General features: G+C 43.6%; 1 protein-coding gene across 1 annotated transcript in view; it reads right to left on the bottom strand.

The window, feature by feature from the left end:
- The window catches only part of mtcl2 (microtubule crosslinking factor 2), an 87700-nt gene that overhangs the window by 51664 nt on the left and 11442 nt on the right, over window positions 1–24594 (bottom strand). The window contains exon 3 of the mRNA XM_086005545.1: window positions 15064–15222. Within this exon, the coding sequence (XP_085861671.1) occupies window positions 15064–15222 (159 nt within the window). The remainder of the gene's footprint in view (window positions 1–15063; window positions 15223–24594) is intronic.

A 24594-nucleotide genomic window follows, 5' to 3' on the forward strand; every position in this document is an offset into this window, starting at 1 on the left:
CAATACAGCTACATATCCAAAAAGGTAAGATAGTGTGGTTATTTAAAAAAATGGAGGAGTACTTTGCGCTGATAGCATACCCCAGCCTTCCCCTTCCAGTTTATTGATTAATATTTCACCTACTGGGGATTTTACTGATTTATAATAGAAGGAAAAGTCATTTCAAATGTGTTGCAGACAGCATCTGTTCATGCATTTGATGCCTGACTGTAAAGTGATTCATTATCTATATAGTACTGAATAGATTTATGCCCAGTACTGCAACAAGACCATCAATCATAGTTTTCTGATCAATGGATCAAGGTGTTTATGAAGAATGCTCTTTTCAGTTATCAGTGGGCAAATTAAAGTCTTTTATTGTTATTCAAAAAAAAATGTTCCACATATAACTGCAAGTTTTCTCACGACCACCAATCACCCCTGTGCTTGATGACCTACAGTGGCTCTTGGTCCACCAACGCCTCAATTTTAAAATCCTCATCTTCATGTTCAAATCCCTCCATGGCCTCACCCCTCTGCATCGGTGTAACCTCCTCCAGCCCTACAACCCTCCAAGAACTCTGCGTGCCTTCAATTCTGGCCTCTTGTGCCTCTCCCACTACATTCACCACACCATTGATGTCCGTGCCTTCAGCCATATAGACCCTAAGCTCCGGAATTCCCTTCCCAATCCTCTCCACCTCTCTCTCTCCTCTAAGATGCTGCTTCAAACCTACCTATTACCTGTCCTAATGTCTTCTTCTTTGGCTCAGTGTCAAACTTTCTCTGATTACACTCCTGCGAAGCACCTTGGGATGCTTTACTACGTTAAACGTGCTATATAAATGCGAGTCGTTGTTAAGTCAGAGGATTGTTAATAGGCAACGTACTGTTAACTAAAGTAGTTTGGAAATAGTAATACTAACCAAGAAAGGAAACCATAGCCATTCATCTGTTTTATTTTGAAGCTTCACTGACAACTAAAAGAAGCAAATTAACCAATAGAACATATGGTATTACAAAAGCCATAAAAATCGCCACACCCTGAGAAATACATGATGAAAATCTAGGTCAATTCACAATGGACACAATGTTGATGCATTTTGCCATATGAGTATCTCATCTCTCTGGTTACATGGCAACATTTTTAAGATGTCAGCCTGGCTCAGGTCCCAGTAAATTGCTCGGCTTTCCCCACGCATTTTTATGCAATGATGTTAAAGTGATGCAGGCAAAAATTTAAATCTGAAATCTATTTGCTTGGTCTCTGTTTAACATCGAGTTGCACTCATAGGAACTAGTCATGCAGCAGCAAATATGATACAACCAGATTAGGACGTCTAATTCAGCAAATAGAAAAATTGTACCGCACGTCATTTTACATTATACTTCCAGAATTTTTAAGGTGCACAACCTAAATTTTTTAGTGGCTTTAAAACATTAAAGATTTGAAAGAATAATGCTCCTTGACTTCACTTGAGGATGTTACAGATAAATTAGGTAGTGGCACCCCCTATAATTTATTTAGATATTCTGAACGTTTGTGACAAAGTTCCTTATGAAAGACTTCCAATTTAAACTAAAAGCTACAAAACTCCTCCCTACTGCCTTCCCCCTAGGGTTGCTAACCCATCGGATTACTAAGAGTCTGCTGGAAAGCAGCATGGATATCCTGGGTGCTTTTGCTAGCAGTTTGGGCGATCTTTGCACTTTAAATTCCCTGCTGCAACAGCGCCCCCATCCCGCTCTGTGACATCACTGGCTGCCACCGCAGAGACAGCTCCAGCTCGGTGATGTCACCGCACCCCCCCCCCCCCCCCCCCCCACAGAGTTGGCACCAGTTGGCGTGCCGGGAACAATCGGGAGTCAGGCGGTGGGGGAGCAGGGAGTGCTCGGGAGTCAGTGGTCTGGAATTAAGGGTAAAGAGAGAGAGATGGGGGATTGGAAGAGAGGGGGAGACGGGGGATAGGGGTGGGGAAGAGAGGGAGACTGGGGAATAAGGGTCAGAGGATGGAGAAGAAAGGCAGAATGGAGGCTGGGGAGAGAGGGAGAATGGGGATGGGGGCTGGGGAGAAGGATATTGACACCCATATCAGGCACGAGCCAATTTCTAGACCAGTGTCAAAGAAAAGATCTGAAGCAATACGTGTTGCAAAGAGGCAGGTGTGGGGATTGAGGGGGGGGGGGGGGGGAAATTGCAGCTAAACATATACAGCATGGAATGGTGGGCTTATTCTCAAAACATCAACTATTGCCAACCACTGATGTAACACATAATACAAAATAAAAACATTTTTGCACAGCTTAATTGCCATGACAAAGATGAATGAAATGAGTAATCCAGTTACAGATGTTTCCACTGCTAAACAGTTAGTTGTAGTCCTCCCAGCATGTTCTATTCTCTCAGAAGATAGTAATGTAACATGCTCCATCATTCAAAGATCCATTTATTTTGTGGTCTCCAATACTAGAGAATTTTATCTAACTAATTAAGGGCAAGTCCACTGGCCCACAACAATCAAATGTGTCATTTATAGATGCAGATTTGAGAAGAAGCAACAATACTTGTGCTTCACATTAACCATCTGGCTCTTGCAGTGCAGGCAACTCAGCTTCATCGGAACATAATCAAATTTCAATCATTAAAATACTACAAGATTACCAGACCCCAGAGAGACAGATATGAAAGATCTCTGCACAGTCACCAGTACTAATGGACAGATCAGCTGCATATCCTAATAAGGAGGATGCTGAAATTTTGCTGGAACATATGCCCTATTAGTATAACATTAATACCCAGAGCTGAACAACAAAATGGCACAGTATCAGTTCCCAGCTGTAAGGCCTAGTTGAAGTCTACAAAATCTGTATGAGTCAACTTGAAGTTCAGTCTGCAATTTCTACGTAAATTCGTCATCAAGTCTTTCTGGCTGAATTTATCTTGCCACTTTTGCACTGATGCAAAGTGGTTTTGGGGTCCATTGCGACATGAATGTGGCAGTGTAACTCAATAGTCTGTCAAATGTCCTTAAACTGTGGGGTGATTTTAAACCAGGTGGGTAGACTGTTAAAAATCACCCAATGGGGTCCCTTTTTTTTTTTTAAAACATACGATGTCATCGGGACCTGACTGCAATTTTAACTCTGCGGCCTAAATGGGAAGCAACAGCGAGTTTCCTACCAGACCCACTCAGATTATGGCAAGAGGCCCAAAAAGGCAAAAAAAAGTTTAAAATTTTTTCCTTGTGAGCCCAGGAGGAGCAGAAGTGCTTAGCTGGTCTCGGTGGGCAGCCTCCGGGCCACACGACTTTCTGCAGCTTCCAGACGACTTCCCCTGGAACGGGTGGGAAGTTGGCCAGTGGAATTTAAACAAACCCTGGGGGGGTTAAATACCCCAGGTCTCATTTCTGAAACAGCGGGTGAGTTTGTAACTCACACTGGTGCTCACCTGCCAAAAACTGAGCTGGAGTTAAAAAATCGGTGCCTTTGAGATGCGATATTCCCTCTGCAGAGCCATATTGTTTTCAGTTCTCAGTGAGCAGTATAACTCCAGTTTTCCTGTCTTTCATTGTTTTTGTAAAATAAGAAAAGGCTGGAGAACTGTAAAACATTATGAATTAAAGCACCATTACTTTTTTACATTCTTCTTCTCCCTCTTAGGCGGTCCCTCGGAACCGAGGATGACTTGCTTCCACATTAAAAATGAGTTCTCAGGTGACTGATGAGTCCAATGTGGAACCTACAGTCTCTGTCACAGGTAGGACAGACGGTGGTTGAAGGGGCAGGTGGGTGGGGTGCTTGGATTGACGTGCGCTCCTTGCGCTGGGCTACTGCTTGCTCCCGGCGAAGAGACTCGAGGTGTTCGGCGCTTTCCCGGATGCTTCTCCTCCACTTTGTGCGGTCTTGGGCCAGGGATTCCCAGGTGTCGGTGGGGATGTTACACTTTTTCAAGGAGGCTTTGAGGGTGTCCTTGAAGCGTTTCCTCTGCCCACCTGGGGCTCTCTTGCCGTGTCGGAGCTCCGTGTAGCGCGCTTGTTTTGGGAGTCTCGTATCGGGCATGCGGACCGATGTGACCCGTCCATCGGAGCTGATCGAGCATGGTCAAAGCTTCGATGCTGGGGATGTTGGCCTGAGCAAGAACACGGACGTTGGAGCGCCTACCCTGCCAATGGATTTGCAGGATCTTGCGGAGGCAGCGTTGGTGGTACCTCTCCAGTGCTTTGAGGTGCCTGCTGTATATGGTCCATGTCTCTGAGGCATACAGCAGGGTGGGTATCACTGCTGCTCTGTAGACCATGAGCTTAATGCTGGGTTTGAGGTCCTGGTCTTCAAACACTCTCTTCCTCAGGCGACCGAAGGCTGCACTGGCACACTGAAGGCTGTGTTGAACTTCGTCGTCGACGTCTGCCCTTGTTGCCAGTAGGCTCCAGAGGTACAGAAAGTGGTCCACGTTGTCCAAGGCCTTGTCGTGTATTTTGATAATCGGGGGGCAGTACTGTGTGGCGGGGGCAGGTTGGTAGAGGACCTTTGTCTTACGGATGTTTAGTGTAAGGCCCATGCTCTCGTATGCTTCGGTGAAGGTGTTGACGATGGTTTGGAGTTCGACCTCCGAGTGAGCGCAGACGCAAGTGTCGTCTGCATACTGTAATTCGACGACAGAGGATGGGACGACCTTGGGTCTGGACTGGAGGCGACGGAGGTTGAACAGTTTCCCATTTGTTCTGTAAATTAGCACCACTCCAGCGGTCTCCATTACAGTAACATCCAACAGTAAGAATATAAAGTAATGGATTGTCATATGCAGTTAAGAGAGGACATTGCATAAAAATACTTCGCTGTGTAAAACTTCACTACATAGCAGTTACCTTCGCTTCAAGCATAATTCATTGTGTGCTTTGGGCTGTCCTGATGACGTGACGTAGTGCTATACAGATGCAAGTTCTTTTTTTTCTTATCCTCACAATACACCTATGCAGCACAAAGCTTTAGCTTTAATACAACATTGACATCTACTCCCTCGAATAAAGCACTTCAAAAGGCTTCATCTTGAATTTTGGATCCTCGCTTCACTTAAGTAGATCGACACCACTGACACTGGGGGGGGGGGGGGGGGGGGGGGGGAAGGCGGGTTATGCCCCTGCGGAGAGGATGTGTGAACGAACATCAAGCACTGCCGCGATCATATAAACTTGATGGAAACTAGATTCAAATTCAAATTACAGCTTCTAGGGTGTGCACAGAATAACCGTGTGACACTCAATGAGAGCTGTCAGACATGTCATATATGCCTTCTCACCTAACGTTCGTGCACACATCCACTTTAATTAAATGTCAGGCAGTTGGACACTATGCTGGGCGCAGGATGTTTTATACTATGGCTATGAGACACACTGGGGAATACGCATAATATACAATGTACCTCTTCTGACCAGTTCCCTTTTTTAATTCAAGTTTTTACTGAAAGGTGTAAAATTTACCTGCTTTTTCGATACCGCCTTTTTCTTTTCAAAGAGAGGAAGCCTCCCATTGGGACTTGGTGAGATTTTGTAAATATAAATGGCAAGGGATGCGAGCACTGAGGAATGCGACACTCTCCTAATTCAGGAAACCAATACCAGCATTTCCTACTTTCATGTCAGGATTCAAACTCAGGCCCAAAAATGTAAAAGCTAAACTACCGAGGATTAAATTAAACATTCTTTTTTCCCCCCCAAGCCACTTGTTCTATTTTAGGAACAGAATCAGCCATTTGGCCCATCAACTCTTCGATGTATTTTTCACTGTATAAACCATTGAGTGGTAATGACATTTTGGGAACTGGCTGGAATAGAATAATGAGCTCAACGGCGTGAGGCAGATAGATTAACATCCGCAGATAGTCACTATCCTAGGGCGTTTCGCGGATCTTGTTATTTCCATTGTGCTCGTCGGTTGAGCTTCTGCCCACCTCAGGAATCAGACACTTCTCCAAGCCAATTCCCTGATGAAATCATCAAGACTTATTGTAAAAACAAAACTATTCCGAAGGCATTATTCTTGTGGTGCTTGGTACCAGTCTTAGCTGAAGGCTGCACGCCATTCACTCTGACTGCCATATGTTCCACAGGCTTGTGGCAGAGAAAAGGGGCTTCACCACAGCTGAGAAACATACCTTCCTGGTGCTAATAACAAACTATGTGCCAGTATGCCTACTGAAGAGGAACCATGAGCCCTTGGGGGCAACCCCAGGAGCCAGAAGAGTACGTCCGAGGGGACATCAATACTGGTCATGGCCAATGTTCCACCGATCGGGAGGTCCTGCGCAGGCTGCTCACCTGCTGCTGCTGGCAGATACCTCGCATGCACGGCCGCGCAGCAAATTTAAAGGGACCGCACACTTAGACCGTAAATTAGAAGGAACTTTGGTCATGGCCCTTGTAAACAGCTACCCAGACGATGTAAGACAGGCCCCTGTTAGTCACCCTTATGTGCAACACTACTATACCAATATGTACCTCTATGCTGACAGACTTACTATAGCGATGTATGCTCCTGCAGTTACCTTGTAAACAAAACATGTGATAAGTCCACTAATATACAAAGCAGCGTTTCAATTAAAAGAGACAAAGCAGCGTTTCAATTAAAAGAGACAGCTAACAATTCCAAAGGGTATTAAAGTTTAAAGTCGTTTAAATATTCAAATCTTTTGAGTGATGCTTTAACAGTGAATCTCCCTATTTAAAAAAGGTATGGTACAATACTGAACTTACAGGAATTTCAAATATTTTATCAGCCAATGGGTTGAAATCCTAAGTATTTTTTGAGGAAGCATCATGCTCTGGTTTTCTCTCCTGGTCCCCTTCACCTCCTACAGCCAACAGAATGGGCTGAAGACCTTCTTCTACATTTCCACCAATGCCTGTTCTGAGGCAACTGGCAGGAGGAACACAATGACCCAGTGAGCATTTCAGCTTCTAACCATCTCTCTCTCTCCCTGTGGGGAAGTCCCTGGCTTCTGCTGAATCATTCATTTAGTAAGCTAACAAGGTGGCTGTTTAAAAAAGAGTATAGTCAGCTGTGTTTTTTTTTTTAATTCTCTCCATTCAAATAGCAAGACTTTGCCAAGCCTCAGTGTTATCACTGAAACAGGAAAAAAAATCTCAAAAAGAAAACATCACTCAGAAAGATGTAAATGAGATAAAGTATGTGAAAGTTCTCAGAGAACAACCCCTCACGGGGTTAGTTAAGATTATCAAAATTGTTCTGAATTGAGCCAGGAAACGGTGTTAATCAAGCATGTTTTGTTAGAATAGTGCACCGAGCCAGAATGGGTGTTGGACTGGAAAGTTCGAGGAAGTTCCATTGATTTGCAGCCTGTATATTAAACGCAGGAGATTTCCTTTAAACTGAAATGGCCATTTCCTGCCTCAGAAACAATTCAGTGTTGCTACCAACTTGATCACTGTTGCTTGAGGCGACAGTTACATAACTTGTTTAAAAAGAGGGGAATATTATAAACATCTTCTTGTATAGTTTTCTTATTTTCTACTCCAATGACAGTATTGTCTATCCCATGATTGCTACTTTAAACAATGTTGTGTGGAGAAAGTATTTCCACTAGTAAATACAAGTCTGTGCACAGAAATTAAATCACACTCATTACAATGAGCTGAATATTCTAGTTACATATATTATAGGCTGGTGACAATAGTTGATGGACACCTAATGTGTTCTTATGACAATTTTCCTTTCACTACGTTAACGGGGATGTTACCCCAATATTGTTAAATGGGTTAACCTCGCAATTAAAATGTTGCATACATGAGGGAGAAGTGACTAGAGGGATAAGGGGGTAGGGCAGGAAGAGCTCATTAGAGTTGGGGGGGGGGGGAGGGGGAGAAACTCTTGTGGAGTATAAACACTGGCATACACTAGCTGAATAGCCTGTTTCTATGCTGCCCAGTCATTAAAATCGAGCGGCAGGAGGCCACCACCAGGGACATGATGCCCAGCACAAGCTAAGTGGTGGGGAAGAAGTGGGGAAGTCCCCCACTCCATTTTAACTGCCCCCTTGCCTAGTTTCCACCATAGTATAACAGTCACAACCCTGGATACAATGTCTGATTTTCTTTTAAAGTGAAATTACTTTTATAAAGTCACAGATATTCTGACTCCAGTGTTGTTAAGGTATTTTCTGTTGGTGGGGGAAGGTTCTCTGTACATTACAAAATGACCAGCCTTTTTCAGTTAAAAAAAAAATTGCTGGAAGAAATTTACATATAAGCCAATCGGCTGGAACAGATTTGCGTAGATGTATCTACAACAGGAAGTGCATTCACAAGTACAATTTTTATATTAAAAGTAATAGATAATATAGATTAATCAAGAAACACTTATGTTCGTACAGTAGCACAGGATACTGCAGTACTAATGCACGGCACCAGAGTGGCAGGATGTAGGTTTAACACTTCCTAACCCTTCTCACACTCTCTTGATCTCCCAGTGGCACCTGCATGGCTGCACTGCTACAAGTACCCCTGAACAGGCATCAGGCATTGTTGTAAAAGGGAAGGGATAGAAAAAAAAAGCAGACGGAGTTTTTTCTGGATTGCACTCATAAATCCACTGACAGGTTGCCAAAAGCAACACTGGCGGAGGGTGGAGAGTTGGCTCCCAGCCTTGCCCAATTGGACATGGGAGGTACGTGCCTAAGGGACCTGCAAAGGGAAAAAAATTGGAGGGGTTGGGGAGGGGGAGGTTAGACGAGATGGTAGAGTGCAGCTGCTCAAAAATGAAGAAATGCCTATGTTATGCAGCATACAAATTAGGCTTTACGGTGCATATGTGATATCCAAGAATTTCAACTAAAAGGGAAAAAAAAAAAGTATGAAACATATGCCAATTGGATCTCACTCAGTCGAGGACAAGGCTCATTGATATTTGTCTAACAACAGGTTATAAAAACAAGAGCTGTATTGTAACAGGGCTCATCGCCATACAAGGTGGCATTAAATGTACAACCAGCTCGTGGTCCTGGTGCCACCAGGTGAGGGTGCAATATTCTATTTGGTAATGCGCAACGTACTTCATTAACTGGGATTTTCCTCTTTTTTTCGCTCTGTTGCAACCCAGGAAATCCTGCATTACTGGTAATGCAAGGGAAATTTAAACATGGCTCTTTGTTTTACTCCTGCTAAATAACAATCAATTTGCACATCATGCCACTAATGTTACTTCGTTTCAATAAACGTTAATAAAATGTTGTATTTCTATTGCATGGATGAATTGATGGAAAGCATATTCGTAAACTGTATATGACAGAAAAGAAATTCATTGCAAGATTGTTTAAGGGAGCGGGGGGGGGAAGCGGGATATTTTACAAGGTAACAAATAACCCGAGAAATCAATTTAAAGAAAGGCTTGCATTTATATAGCGCCTTTCATGACCACCGGACGTCTCAAAGTGCTTTACAGCCAATGAAGTACTTTTGAAGTTGAGTCACTGTTGTAATGTGGGAAATGTGACAGCCAATTTGCACACAGCAAGGTCCCACAAACAGGGATAAATATTGGCCAGGACGCCAGGGATAACGCCCCTGCTCTTCTTCAAAATAGTGCCATGGGATCTTTTACGTCCACCTGAGAGAGCAGATGGGGCCTCGGTTTACCGTCTCTTCCGAAGGACTGGAACCCACAAGCTTCTGACTCGCAGGAGAGTGTGCTATCAACGGAGGCACAGCTGACACTTAGTTAATTCTGGATTAATGCATGCCTGATCCAAGCATCACATTTCAATTCACCAAATTGCCTTCCATTTACTCTTATAACAATAAATTTCTGACCAAGGACGAAGTTTTTTTTCCAAACATCAGTTTCTGACGTTCAACATAACAAATTACTGTTGACAGTGTTATCCCACAAATGCTTAAAGCGTTTGGACTTAATTCCTCTGTTTACTATTTTAATTCATTAATTTTAATTAGGATTGCATCTCTGCTTAAATAGCAGGGACAGAAATTTGGTACAAGCATGTTAAGGATACATCTGATAACATTGCCAGCAGGACACTTCTACACTTATACTGTCATATTATAGCTCAGTTGATAGCACCCTCGCCTCGAAGTCAGAAGGTTGTGGGTTCAAGTCACACTCCAGAAACTTGAGCACAAAAATCTAGGCTGACACGCCAGTGCAGTGCTGAGGGAGTGCTGCACTGTCGGAGGTGCCGTCTTTCGGATGAGACGTTAAACCAAGGCCCCATCTGCCCTCTCAGGCGGATCTAAAAGATCCCATGGCACTATTTCGAAGAAGAGCAGGGGAGTTATCCCCGGTGTCCTGGCCAATATTTATCCCTCAATCAAAATCACAAACAGATTATCTGGTCATATTGCAGTTTGTGGGAGCTTGCTGTGCGCAAATTGGTTGCCGCGTTTCCTACATTACAACAGTACTTCATTGGCTGTGAAGTGCTTTGGGGTGATCGTGAAAGGCGCTATATAAATGCAAGTCTTTCTTTCTACAGTATATTGAAACTCTAGGCAGTAGCACACATTTTCTAAACCTTATCACTTGGCATCCTAGAATTTTCGGTCATTGCTGAATGACTATTTATAAAGACTGCGGTACAAGGGTTTGCAATTGGCTATTTTTATCTGCTGTTTACAGAATCCCTAGTTGAACCATACCATTATGTGGAAAACTAATCATGTGTTTATCAAGATTTGACTGCACTGCCAGTCCTGTGACTTAGATCACAAAGCTTGTATTCTGTACTCAATTTGCAGATGTAAAGATGAATGGAAGATAAGTATACCAGGTACCCACCAAATATTTACAAATTACAAAAGTCCTGTTAAATAAACAATATATACACCAAAGGATTAAGCTGGAGATCCAGAAGAGAAGGTTCTGAGGGGGCGCAGAAGCGATAGAAAGGCACAGACAGGAGACAGGTAGGCAGAGTGGATTGAGGAGATAGAGAAAAGAGGAGAAAGAAGGAATGGAGAGGAGGAAGAGAAGAGAGGGAGGGAGGAAAAAGAGAAGATAAGGGAGGGATGTGAGAAAGAGAAGACATGGGTGAGAAAGAGCGAACAGAAAGAGAATGAGAGAAAGCAATGAGGAGGAAGGGAAGCAAGGAAGGGAGAGGAGACAGAGAGAGGATCACAGAGGGCAAGAGAGACAAACATAAAGGGTCATGATAGAGAAAGGCACACACCAAAGGGAAGGAGTGGGGAGAATTGAAGGGAAGGGACAGTAACACACATGGGGAAAAGGAGTGAGAAACACACAGAAGGGAAGGAGAGAGTTGTTTTTCAGACTTACTAGTATCAGTGCCTTTTGTCACGGGGGCATGAGAGGCTAAGAGTATTTTGGTGGAATTGGTTGGGAAAAATGAATATTTTTATTTACTTTGATTGTTAAAGATGACATGTTGCATGAATGATCTGCAAGAAAACAGCTTATAAACATAAGAGTAAAATCCATTTTTGCTTCAGGATTTTGCTCCAACAAAATTAGATGTACAAAACCCTGTGTAATCTCCAATGGAACAGGCAGATGGAGCCTTGGTTTAATTTCTCGTCTTGAGGAATGGCACCGCCAAGAATACAGCAGTGCTACAATATTGCAGTGGAGTATCAACCTAAAATATTTACTCAACAAGTTCCAATTCTCTGTGCAGCAGACACCAAGATCGCAGCTTGTTATAATGAAACTGCTACCCGCTGATCATGAAAATCTGACCCGTGTTATTCAGCTCATGAAAAGAGGATCGCAGCACAGTCATGTTCAGTTGCAATAAACAGTCAATCTCAACCTTTAGGCGAAGTGCATACTTTCATACAGGGCTCTAGAGAGTGTAACTCCAGCTCCAGCCAACAGCAGCTATGGCCCTTGTTATGCCCATATGGTTGACTGATTGTTATATTATTTTACCTTTTTTCAAACTAAGATTCATTGCTAAAATTCATAACAAGAGAGAATTGGAGGTTTTAAAAAAAAAATTAAGATCTTTTGGTAAGTGCTATGGAATTAAATGCTAAGACGGTGCCCAGTGTGATTGGCACTGGCATCATGAGCCATGCAGTGGCAGGACAACGGTGGCCCACTGTAATCCCCATCATCATCAGCTGGTAATTTCAGCTTCAGAACATCTAGATGAAGCTCTGCTCGGAGAAGGGGGAGGACAAATAAAAGGGAAAGTTAAGGTAATCTGCCTAGAATAGGGTAAACATTGGGGGTGATTTTCAACCGCCGCCCACCTGTTTGTTGCTGAAAAACAGGCGAGCGCCAATGGAAAATCAGGGCGGGTACACCTTGGATGCCCAAGGCCCGCCTGATTTTGTTTTCAAAATAGGAACAGGCAGGCCTGTAAATGGGCTCACAGCATGCCTGCTGGGGAGAATTCGGAGGAGCTAAAGGAGTGTTCTTCCTGCAAAAATACTGCAACTCACTGGCGGCCACTGTGTGGAGTCTCGTTGGTCATCAGCACACATCGAAAATTCACCCGCGCACTGCACATGACTTTCTGACCCATCATTTTAATGGGTCAGAAAATCGTGGGCAACACACTCGAATTTCCGCTACGTGCTTTTTGCCCAATGAAATTCCCTGCTGGGAGCATGGTCTTGTAATTATTTACATAGAATAGTTGTAAATGTGCTGTTTGCAAAGATAGGATGCAAAGCTGTAGCCAGAATCCAATTCTTACCAAGGCAACCATGGCTACATTCTTTTGATATATTTCTATTACATTGCAACATAATATGCAGATTTTAATAAATTGCTTTTATAATTTTTATTTTTATTGTATATATGCAACATGATTTTACATCCATTCATCCTTCAATAGACTATAATTCGGGACAACAAATGTTACAGGTAGCTGCCTGTGCTGCCTCAATGATGGGTACGCTCCTCCTAAGATACTGTTAGTCAAAAGACTAGCGGTCACAGTGGAAAAATTGCAACACTTTTTTATTCATTCATGGGATGTGGGCGTCACTGGCAAGGCCAGCACTTATTGCCCATCCCTAATTGCCCTCGAGAAGGTGGTGGTGAGCCGCTTTCTTGAACCTCTGCAGTCCGTGTGGTGAAGGTACTCCCACAGTGCTGTTAGGGAGGGAGTTCCAGGATTTTGACCCAGCGACGATGAAAGATCGGCGATATTTCCAAGTCAGGATAGGAGAGTAGTTTTACAAAAGACAGGAGTAAAATCTGTGGCTGGTAATCACTCTGCAAGGGCTTATACTTACCGTGGTACATTATGCATGTTGTGTGAACATAAATGAAAGAGGAACCTGCTGCTAAATGTCATCAGCATCAAATTCATTAGAGATAAAAACCAACGGTCAGGTATCCAGGAGGGAAAAAAAACACTTGCCACTAAAGGATTAAAGATGTCATATTTTAGAGCTATAATCCTCCAACTTTTTGATTTTATGGCTCAGGTTTCTTGTTTAAATTAAAAGCTCCTGGAAGAAAAATTATGCAGCCTATTTAAGATAAAGATTTTCTAAAATAAATAATGGGGGCAGAGTCCCCAGAATAAGATGCAAAACTGCTTAGGTCATTCTAAATCCTTGTTAGTCACTGGAACCACAAACTGTTCAAATTTTATTCAGCGCCACGACCATCTCCATTCTGAATTCAGCTGAAAGGGCTCGACACAATGCATTCAAGGGACAGTCAGAGGGAACTTTCACCATCCTTCTTCTTCGGCAGTCCCTCGGAACCGAGGATGACTTGCTTCCACATTAAAAATATGAGTTCTCAGGTGACTGAGGAGTCCAATGTGGGACCTACAGTCTCTGTCACAGGTGGGGCAGATGGTGGTTGAAGGGGCGGGTGGGTGAGGTGTTTGGGTTGACGTGCGCTCCTTGTGCTTGCTCCCGGCGAAGAGACTCGAGGTGTTCGGCACCTTCTCCAAAGGCTTCTCCTCCACATCAAAGATTAGTTGACAACATTTTTTTTATTTGGTGGGTTTCATCAAGGGCTCAAAATATTGTGGGGGGGGGGGGGGGAAACAGGGCAAGCTGAATTATTGACTTTAGTTGCATATTTAATATAGTAAATTAGATGCATTTAAGGGGCGGTTAGATAAGCATATGAGGGAGAAGGGAATAGAGGGTCATGCTGATAGTTAGATGAGGAAGGATGGGAGGAGGCTGGAGTGCAGCAGTTGGGCCGAACGTGCTGTATATTCTGTGTAATTCTATATTTAAAAAGTACCGACTCTCTCTTTAAATACAGCAAGAGTTGATGCTTCCCATGGCATATGATACTTGAGTAAGTTTGTTATTGTAGTATTTGTTTTAGCATTATAGCACAAGAGCGGAAAACTGATAAAACCAGCCGGTCGTTCATCTTGCCAGCAGTTAAAAAGGATAATAATATTTACGTTAATGTTACATGTATAATTACAGCCGCTAGATCATAAATGATAATCAGCCCAAGTTGTAAACTCCTCTTTCCTTCTGGTTTCTCAAGCCTAACCAGCAGTACTAACAAAAATGCTATCAGTGGATGGCATGAAATGAGGAGGATGTGTGGACTTGAAGCTTCTTTTTTTATTTTTAGTTGGATCATGATGTAGCAGAAATCTTATCCGTCAACAAGAGAGGAAATGCCGTGGGAAGCATCAACTCTTGCTGTATTTTTAAAAAGTCGGTACTTTTTAAATATAAAATTACACAGAATATACAGCACAGAAACAGGCCATTCGGCCCAACTGCTCCACTCCAGCCTCCTCCTATCCTTCCTCATCTAACTATCAGTATGACCCTCTATTCCCTTCTCCCTAATATGCTTATCTACCCACCCCTTAAATACATCTAATTCCAATAGTCAGGCTCCATTATATGTAAAATGGACTTTGTCAGGCTGATTCTACAAAACCACACTCCTAGTGGGAGGTCTCGCATTTTGGAGTGCACATCAGGATCGAAAATATTGGATTAAAGATCATGGGGAATGCGCCTGTGATTTCCCAATACACGCTCCCAGAGGGCAAATCAGCAGTGGGATTTTGAAAAACCAGGCCGTACAGGCCTATATGATCATGTACAGCATTTCAAAATGTCATGTGTCAACAAAGAGCAGCGTTACCTCTTTCATTTTGTCCACTTCACTCTGCAACACCTGCTTGGAGACGTCCATTTCAATTAGTTTCTGCCGAAGATCTTCATTTTCTCCTTCTAACTTTATTCTTTTCTTCTCAATAGCTTCCAGTTCATTGTGAAGCCTGACAGACACGTCTTTTGAAACCTGTATAGAAAGTCAATACACAGTATTCAGAACATGCACTGGCATCCTGCCTTTTTAAAAAAAATAGTGCCTCATAAAGCCACACTTGTTTATTGCACAGCAATTAGTCATAAACCCTTCGAGCCCCCTAATTGAATTTCATGAGGCATGCTGTCAGTGCAGGCATTTTTGAATTTCTCATACACATACTGAAATTATTTGTTCCAAAAGGTTCACTCAAAAGAATTTTTATCCGATTGCCAAAAACTGGTAAGCAATGCCCTATCTATTGTTGTAGTTGCATTAAAATAGCATTACAAAGACATGCATCTAAAAAAAATATTTCAGGGAGATGTTGAGATCTTCATGACATCTGCGTAGGTTCAAAAATCAGGCTAACTACACGAGTTGGCCAAGCTGAGTGACATCTTTGACGTGTAAAGTATCAGACCCATGCCATACTGATCTTTCACATGTACCAGCCTAAGATACGATGGACCAGCAGTCCTACCTGCAGGACCATCCAGCGGTCATCAGCTAAACCCTTATGCTACCCGAACACTATTTTTTTTTAATGTTATGCTGGTCAGTTCTTACTCTCTCTGATCAGTGAAACATTTTGTAAAAGAAATGTGCTCCGTGTCAGTGGAGACAGAAGGCATTGCTCATTTCCTCTCAACCACTTGTGGAGCGTAAATGCAGCTGTCAGGGAGAAATCCAGGCTGAATCACCGTAACCTTCCAGCTGAAATGGGGGCGGGGAAATTAGGAAGCTCGGAAAAGTCACTGCAATTAGAATAGGATGATAAAACGTGGCAAGAAATCAGGCACATGTACAGAAGTTAAAGTAAACAATACCAGTAAAGTATAGCAATTATAGCGAATTTCAAAAGGATTTGGGTGGTCATATTGAAAATCTCTTCTGAAAATTAGGATCAAATTCAAACTCAGTTGGAAACAAAAACAGAAAATGCTGGAAACACTCAGCAGGCCGGGCAGCATCCGTGGAGAGAGAAACAGTCAACATTTCAGGTCGAAGAACCTTCTTCAGAACTGGAAAAAGTTAGAGATGTAACAGATTTTAACCAGGGTGTGGAGATGCCGGAGTTGGACTGGGGTGGACAAATGTAAGAAGTCACACAACACCAGGTTATAGTCCAACAGCTTTATTTGAAATCACAAGCTTTCGGAGCGCTGCTCCTTCTTCAGGTGAAGTGGAGAAATGCATAAAGACACAGCTTATATAGTCAGAGAATCATGTCAGATGTTTACAGGTAACCTTTCCAACTGCCATTTATCACACCTCGGCAGAGAGATAATCACAGCAGTCAAAGGTGTCCAAACAGGTAAACATCTGACATGATTCTCTGACTATATAAGCTGTGTCTTTATGCATTTCTCCAGTTCACCTGAAGAAGGAGCAGCGCTCCGAAAGCTTGTGATTTCAAATAAAGCTGTTGGACTATAACCTGGTGTGTGACTTCTTAGATTTTAACCAGGGGCAGGACAGGGAAAGGGGGGGTGGGGGGGAGAGGAAAGAACAAAAGGGACGGTCCGTGATAGGGTGGAAGGCACGAGTGGTTAAATGTTGCAACTGGGGATGGCCGAATCATCAACAGCTGCCATGTGAAAAAATAGGGGCAGAGGTGATCATCCAAAATTGTTGAACTCAATGTTGAGTCCAGAAGGCTGTAAAATGCCTAATCGAAAGATGAGGTGCTGTTCCTCGAGCTTATGTTGGGCTTCGTTGGAACAGTGCAAGAGGCCGAGGACAGAGAGCTCAGAGTAGGAGTGGAGCGGAGAATTAAAGTGACAGGCAACCGGAAGCTCGGGGTCACCCTTATGGACTGAACGGAGGTGTTCTGCAAAGCGGTCGCTCAATCTGCATTTGGGCTCCCCATTGTAGAGGAGACCGCATCGTGAGCAGCGAATACAGTATACTAGATTGCAAGAAGTACAAGTAAATCGCTGTTTCACCTGGAAGGAGTGTTTGGGGGCCCTTGACAGTGGGAAGGGAGGAGGTAAAAGAGCAGGTGTTGCATCTCCTGCGCTTTCATGGGAATGTTCTGTGGGGAGGGGAGGTTGGGGGTGATTGAGGAGTGGACCAGGGTGTCGCGATTAGCAGTCCCTTCGGAATGCTGAAAGGGGAGGGGAAGATGTATTTAATGGTGGGATCGCACTGGAGGTAGCGGAAATGGCGGAGGATGATCCGTTGAATGTGGAGGCTGGTGGGGTGAAAGGTGAGGACAAGGGGAACCCTATCGTGGTTCTGGGAGGGAGGGAAAGGGGTGAGAGCAGAAGTGCGGGAATTGGAACGGACACGGTCGAGGATAATCCTCGGTTGAGGAAAATGGAAGACATATCGAAGCACTAGCATGGAAGGTGGCATCGTCAGAGCAGATGCGGTGGAGACTGAGAAACTGGGAGAATGGAATAGAGTCCTTACTGGAAGCGGGGTGGGCGGAAGTGTAGTCCAGGTAGTTGTGGGAGTCAGTGGGCTTATAGTGAATGTTTGTCAATAGCCTATCCCCAGAAATGGAGACAGAGAAGTCAGGGAAGGGAAGGGAAGAGTCAGAGATGGACCATGTGAAGATAAGGGAAGGGTGAAAATTGGAAGCAAAGTGAATGAAATTTTCTAGTTCAGGGCGAGGGCAGGAAATGGCACCAATACAGTCATCAATGTACTGGAAAAAGAGGTCAGGGAGGGGACCGGAGTAGGGCTAGAACAAAGAATGTTCCACATATCCCATGAAAAGGCAGGCATAGCTGGGTACCCATAGCAATACGTTTAATTTGGAGGAAGTGAGTGGAGTCAAAGGAGAAGTTGTTCAATGTGAGAACAAGTTCAGCCAGGCGGAGGAGGGTGGTGGTGGATGGGGACTGGTTGGGTCTCTGTTCAAGAAAGAAGCGGAGCGCCCTCAGCCCATCCTGGTGGGGATGGAGGTGCAGAGGGATTGGATGTCCATAGTGAAAAGGAGACGGTTGGGGCCAGGAAACTGGAAACTGTTAAAGTGGCGGAGGGAGTCGGAAGAGTCACGAATGTAGGTGGGAAGAGACTGGACAAGGGGAGAAAAAATTGTGTGGAGATAGGAAGAGATAAGTTCTGTGGGGCAAGAACAGGCTGAAACGATGGGTCTACCAGGGCAGCTCCGTTTGTGGATCTTGGGAAGAAGGTAGAAGCGGGCTGTGCGGGGTTGGGGATCTATGAGGTTGACAGCCGTGGAGGGAAGATCTCGAGAGATGAGGTCAGTGACAGTCTTGGAAACAACGGCTTGATATTTGGTAGTGGGGTCATGGTCCAGGGGGAGGTAGGAGTAGGCGTCGGAGAGTTGGCGTTCAGCCTCCGCATGGTAGAGGTCGGTTCGCCAAACAACAACACCACCCTTGTCAGCAGGTTTAATGATAATGTTGGGGTTGGATTGGAGACAATGGAGTGCTGCAAGTTCAGAGGGAGGTAGGTTGGAGTGTGTGAGGGGAGCAGAGAAATTGAGACGGCCGACGTCACGTTGGCAGTTAGCAATGAAAAGATCTAGAGAGGGTAAGAGGCCAGAGGGAGGGGCCCAGGTAGAACGAGAATTCTGAAAACAGGAGAAAGGGTCCCCTTTAATTCCCCACTCCACTCCCAACCTGACCTCTCCGTTCTCAGCCTCTTACACTCGTAAGCTCGAGGAACAGCGCCTTATCTTTCGATTAGGCATTTCACAGCCTTCTGGACTCAACATCGAGTTCAACAATTTCAGACCATAAACTCTGCCCCTATTTTTTCAAGACGGCAGCTGTTGATGATTCTGCCATCTCCATTTGCAACATTTAATCACTCTTGCCTTCCACCCTATCACAGACTGTCCCTTTTGTTCTTTCCTCCCCTCCCCACCCCTGCACCTGGTTAAAATCTGTTACATCTCTTAACTTTTTCCAGTTCGGATGAAGGGTCACAGACCTGAAACATTGACTCTGTTTCTCTCTCCACAGATGCTGCCTGGCCTGCTGAGTGTTTCCAGCATTTTCTGTTTTTGTTTCCAGCATCCGCAGTATTTTGCTATCAAACTCAGTTGGGCTCTGTTCCTGGAAAATGCAATATACGAGACTTCTGCAAAGCTCTGTACACGGACACCCTATTAAGAGCTAAATGGAGCAATAAACTGTACAGGTGCTGTGTCAGACCATTGTAAAAGCAGATGTACATGGTGATTTGATGCTGTTAATATTTCAGATATCCAGTTTTGGTGTCAACTTGACAACATTAAGTTATGTGTAATAGAAAATCATCCAGATCATACCATCCTTGAGCTGTAGTAATGTATTGGGAGTTGCATCTTCAAATAATGGAAGTTCGATGCGGAGTTGGCCAAACATAAAAAAACCTTCTATGACTAATCAGTAAATGATGCATCGCATGGCCAATGGCCTAATGGTAACATGCACTCAAGTTGAAACATAATGAGGCAGAAATTTCATTCTCTACGCGTGTGTACGCGCTGTGTACTCACCCATAGGGCCAACGGAAATGCCGGTTTTAGGCATGCATTGCGCATGCGCTGGAAACCGCCATTTCCAATCTGTCAAGAAAGCTCTCGACAGATCCTCTGCCTGCTCGGGAGAAGGGCCTCTGTGGGCAGATAGTTCCGTTTTTTGGAGACCCTCCGCCCGCAGAAAACACTTACAATTCTCGCGCCTGGTAAAAGCAGGATAAGAGTTGAAAAAAGTTTTTAAAAATGTTTCCACTGCTTTATCATTTAAAAATACTTTAAAGGTAAGTTTATTTTTAGCCCCGTTAAAAACTTTAATTATTTTTTTCAAAAAATAAAAATGTGTGTTTAAAATACTTCATTTAAGTCATTTGCTGGAATGGACACCCAGTCTCTCGCGTCAAACCCGACAGAGTGGCAATTGGCTCCACTTGAAAGTTTGTGAATGTCTTAAAGCTCAGTGACATTGGCCCAGAACTTGGTGTCGGGGGCTTGCCGCGCGTGCAAGCCCCCGATCTGCACTCACCCTGCGCGCTGACATCTGAAGCCCGGGCCTGCTTGCATTTCCTGTCACAGGCCCGGTTCAGATGTCAGCGCGCAGTGCTTACCTGATCCAGCGGCGTAGTTAGTGCGATGTGCCGGCTGGGATCAGGTGAGCACTGTACAACCAATCAGGGGAGGGGAAGGTTCATTCATGAGTTTGAGTGTAAGAACTGTCAAACTCATGAAAACTACGGGGGCCCAAAACACTATTTAAACTTTAAATAAAAATTAAAAAAAACATCCCAATCATTAAATTAAGTATAAATAAGTTAAAAAAAATAATTTAAACAATAATTTTTTTTTGTTGAAAAAAATAAATTTTTAATAAAAAGGGTCTAAAACTAAACTTACCTTATTGTAGATTGTTTAAAATAAACCTGTGGAAAAAAAAATTCTAAATTACACTAAAACACCACTTACCTGTAAAAATAAATACTTACGTGTGCTTTTTACAAGCATAAAGACCGGAGGCCTTTAGACATGCGCAAATCCCCCAAAACAGAGGAAATCCAAGACGCACGCGCTGCCCCCTACAGCGCACGCGCTAGCCTCTTCAAGTCTTGGGTTAGAGGAGAGGAAATGCCGGTTTTCAGTGCATGCGCTGTGCATGCTGAAAACCAGCATTTCCTCCGGCCAGACGCGTGAGTACCCCTTCCGTACTCATGCGTTTGGGGAGGAATTTCTGCCCCATTGTGTGTTAGAAAGCTAACCCTTCACCTCTATTAAATCAAGATGTTTGCAGGTCTGGTGCTATGTTGCAAAAAGAAACGCAGATATTACATTTTGGGTTCTCTCCCAACACATTCGGTGCTCGTGGAAAAAAGGCAGTTTCCATGAGCAGACCCATCAACCAGAGAAATTGGATAGGTCTTTTTCAAGGTCTGATAATCCGCATATGTTAACATTTAAAACACCATTCCTAGCCTCAAACTACTTTGGACTTAATTTACACCCCACCCTGCCTCACAGGAGCAGACTTCAAAGTTTTGGCTGAAACTTGAAAAGATTCCATGGCATACAATTTAAATTCGGTCTAGGGATTGAAACACCATAGAGTGGAAATTTGTATCATCCATGTCCAAACCACATAATAAAGATTTGATAAAGAAGTCAGAATAGTTCTTAATACAGTTTGATAATCTGCAGGACTGGATTGTTTCATCCAAAGGTCCTGCAGATTATCAAACTGTATTAAGAACTATTATTACTTCTTGGTAGAGTGGTCTGATTTCTGTTTTCTAAGTAATGTACTCCATATATTTTGCTCTGTATCATTGCTTCTGTGTGAATAAACCTATTGATTTTAGTCTGGGTATTTAGGTCTAACAGTGTGGTATTTACCGCCTTTCAAAGGGAACATAAGAAATAGGAGCAGGAGTAGTCCATTTGGCCCTTCGAGCCTGCTCCGCCATTCAATGAGATCATGGCTGATCTTCTACCTCAAATCCACTTTCCTGCACTAGCCCCATATCCCTTGATTCCCTTAATATTCAAAAATCTATCGATCTCGGTCTTGAATATGCTCAACGACTGAGCCTCCACAGCCCTCTGGGGTAGAGAATTCCAAAGATTCACCACCCTGAGTGAAGAAGTTTCTCCTCATCGCAGTCGTGAATGGTCAACTCCCTATTCTGAGTCTATGTCCCCTGGTTCTAGACTCCCCAGCCTGGGGAAACATCCTCCCAGCATCTACCCTGTCAAGCCCTGTAAGAATTTTGTATGTTTCAATGAGATCACCTCTCATTCTTCTAAACTCTAGAGAATATAGGCCTAGTCTACTCAATCTCTCCTCATAGGAGACGGGAGGAAATGCTGGGCACCCAATGTGATCTCCAGTATAACTAGGGAATAACTGTTAACCCACGGCATGCTATCCCACTTATAGCATGGGTAATGGTGCAGATTTTAGTTCATAGGAAACTTGTTCTACTTTAAGTCATAGGTTCCCAAATGCAGTAACTGGGTTTTAACATGACTTAAACACAGGGAGTGTGACTCCACTACGCAAACTGCCCATCATTGGATGCTAATCACGGCCTCAGAAGGGCCAAAAGTTGTCGGAAACAGACCTCAGGTTGTGTGTATTTGCAACATTAAGGCTTCCTCAGCTCAATCAATCAGTCAGATCAGTTTAAACACAGATTAATATATTGTGTAATAACAACAGAAAATGCTGGAAGAACTCAGCAGGTCAGGCAACATCTGTGGAGAGAAATTTGAGTTGACGTTTCGGGTCGAACCCTTCTTCAAAACTGGAAAGAAAAGAAAATAGATCGAAGGCAGGGCTGCGATCGGACAAAAGAAGTGAAAGCAGCAAAAGAAGTAAAAGAGACAATAAAAGGTATTCGAAGCTGGACGAGATGGTAATAGGCTGAGATTAAGTGTAAAGTGTACTGGCAGGGCAAGAGATAGCTGCCAGGTGTGAGAGAGAAACAAAGGGAAGGAGTGGAAAGATTACAAGAAAAAATGTAATAGGGGCCGAGGTTATGATCTGAAATTGTTGAACTCGATATTGAGTCCGGAAGGCTGCAGAGTGCCTAATCGGAAGATGAGGAACAGCACCTCATCTTCCGATTAGGCACTCTGCAGACTTCCGGACTCAATATCGAGTTCAACAATTTCAGATCATAACCTCGGCCCCTATTACATTTTTTCTTGTAATCTTTCCACTCCTTTCTCCCCCCACCCTTTCCTTTTGTTTCTCTCTCACACCTGGCAGCTATCTCTTGCCCTGCCAGTACACTTTACACCTAATCTCAGCCTATTACCATCTCGTCCAGCTTCGAATACCTTTTATGGTCTCTTCTACTTCTTTTGTTGCTTTCACTTCTTTTGTCCGATCGCAGCCCTGCCTTCGATCTATTTTCTTTTCTTTCCAGTTTTGAAGAAGGGTTCGACCCGAAACGTCAACTCAAATTTCTCTCCACGGATGTTGCCTGACCTGCTGAGTTTTTCCAGCATTTTCTGTTGTTATTTCGGATTTCCAACATCTGCAGTATTTTGCTACCCCTTAATATATTGTCCTGAAATTAGGATCGGGAGCTTGCCGCGCGTGCAAGCCCCCGATGTTCACTTACCCAGCGCGCTGACATTTTAATTCTGGCCCGCATTGCATTTCCTCTGACTGGCCCGCTTGAGGTGCTGCCGCGCTGTGCGTGCGTGACCCAGCGGCGTACTTAGTGCGATGAGCCGGCTGGGATCACATGAGCACAGAGCAACCAATGGGAGGTTGCAAAAGTTCATTCATGAGTTTGACAGTAAGAGCTGTCAAACTCATGAAAACTCCTGACCCCAAAACACTACTTAAACCTGAAAGAACATTAAAAAAAACATTGCACTACTTAAATGAACCATAAAGAACTCTGAAAAACTATTTTAAACAATAATTTTAAAATTTGAAAAAAAAATTTATATAAAAAAATCGGGGCTAAAACTAAACTTACCTTACTGTAAATTCTTTAAAAATAACAAACCTCTGGAAAAAAAAATTCTCAATTGCATTAATAGACCACTTACCTGAAAAACTAAGTACTTACGTGTGGTTTTTCAATGCGTAAAGACCGGAGGCCTTTACACACGCGCAACTCTGGGAAAAAAAAAAGGAATTTCACTGCGCACGCGCTGCCTGTGCAGTCGCGCGCGTTCTGCCTCTTAACCCCTTGGGTCAGAGGACAGGAAATGCCGGTTTTCAGCGCATGCGCTGTGCATGCTGAAAACCGGCAATTCCTCCGGGCACACGCGTGAGTACCCCGTCCGTACTCACGCGTTGGGCCCGGAATTACTGGGCCATTGTGTGTTAGATACCAATAACGTTTGTCACTATAAAGCAGGGTGTAATCCAAATTACTCTGAGCAACACCATGGGAGATTCATTAGTTTTAATAAAACATGATGACATCAGCTGAGTTCGTAACCAAACTTCCTGGGGACTAAGGTTTAGTTTTTTTACCCAAAAAAACTTCGCCTGATTTATCAAAGATAGTAACCACACAAAAGGGAACTGTTTTGGTCTGAAGTTTACTTAACTAACACACAGACACACACGCATGTGTTTTATGTTTGGATCTGCCACTATTCAAAGTAAAACCCTTTAACTAATTTTTACCCCAATTACAGTTACCTAACCTAAACTCAACTTTTCCCAGCAAGGGAATCATTGGGATGAAAAGCGTGTGATCATTAAGAAGCTGTTTAATTCAGTTAGGCAAATTCCAGAGAAATTTGAAGCAGCAGGAACGATACAATGACTGGCTGCAACATGCAAAATGATTTTTATTATTCATGGTGCTAACATTAACACACATGAAATTGGTATAAAGCACCCTTGATAATTATCCCCTGGAGAGTTGCCACCCACATGGTATAGCTTTACATGTACAAAG

This window comes from Somniosus microcephalus, chromosome 13, assembly GCF_052327205.1.
Source record: "Somniosus microcephalus isolate GS21.2 chromosome 13, FLI_Smic_1.0, whole genome shotgun sequence".
Classification (NCBI taxonomy): Eukaryota; Metazoa; Chordata; class Chondrichthyes; order Squaliformes; family Somniosidae; genus Somniosus; species Somniosus microcephalus.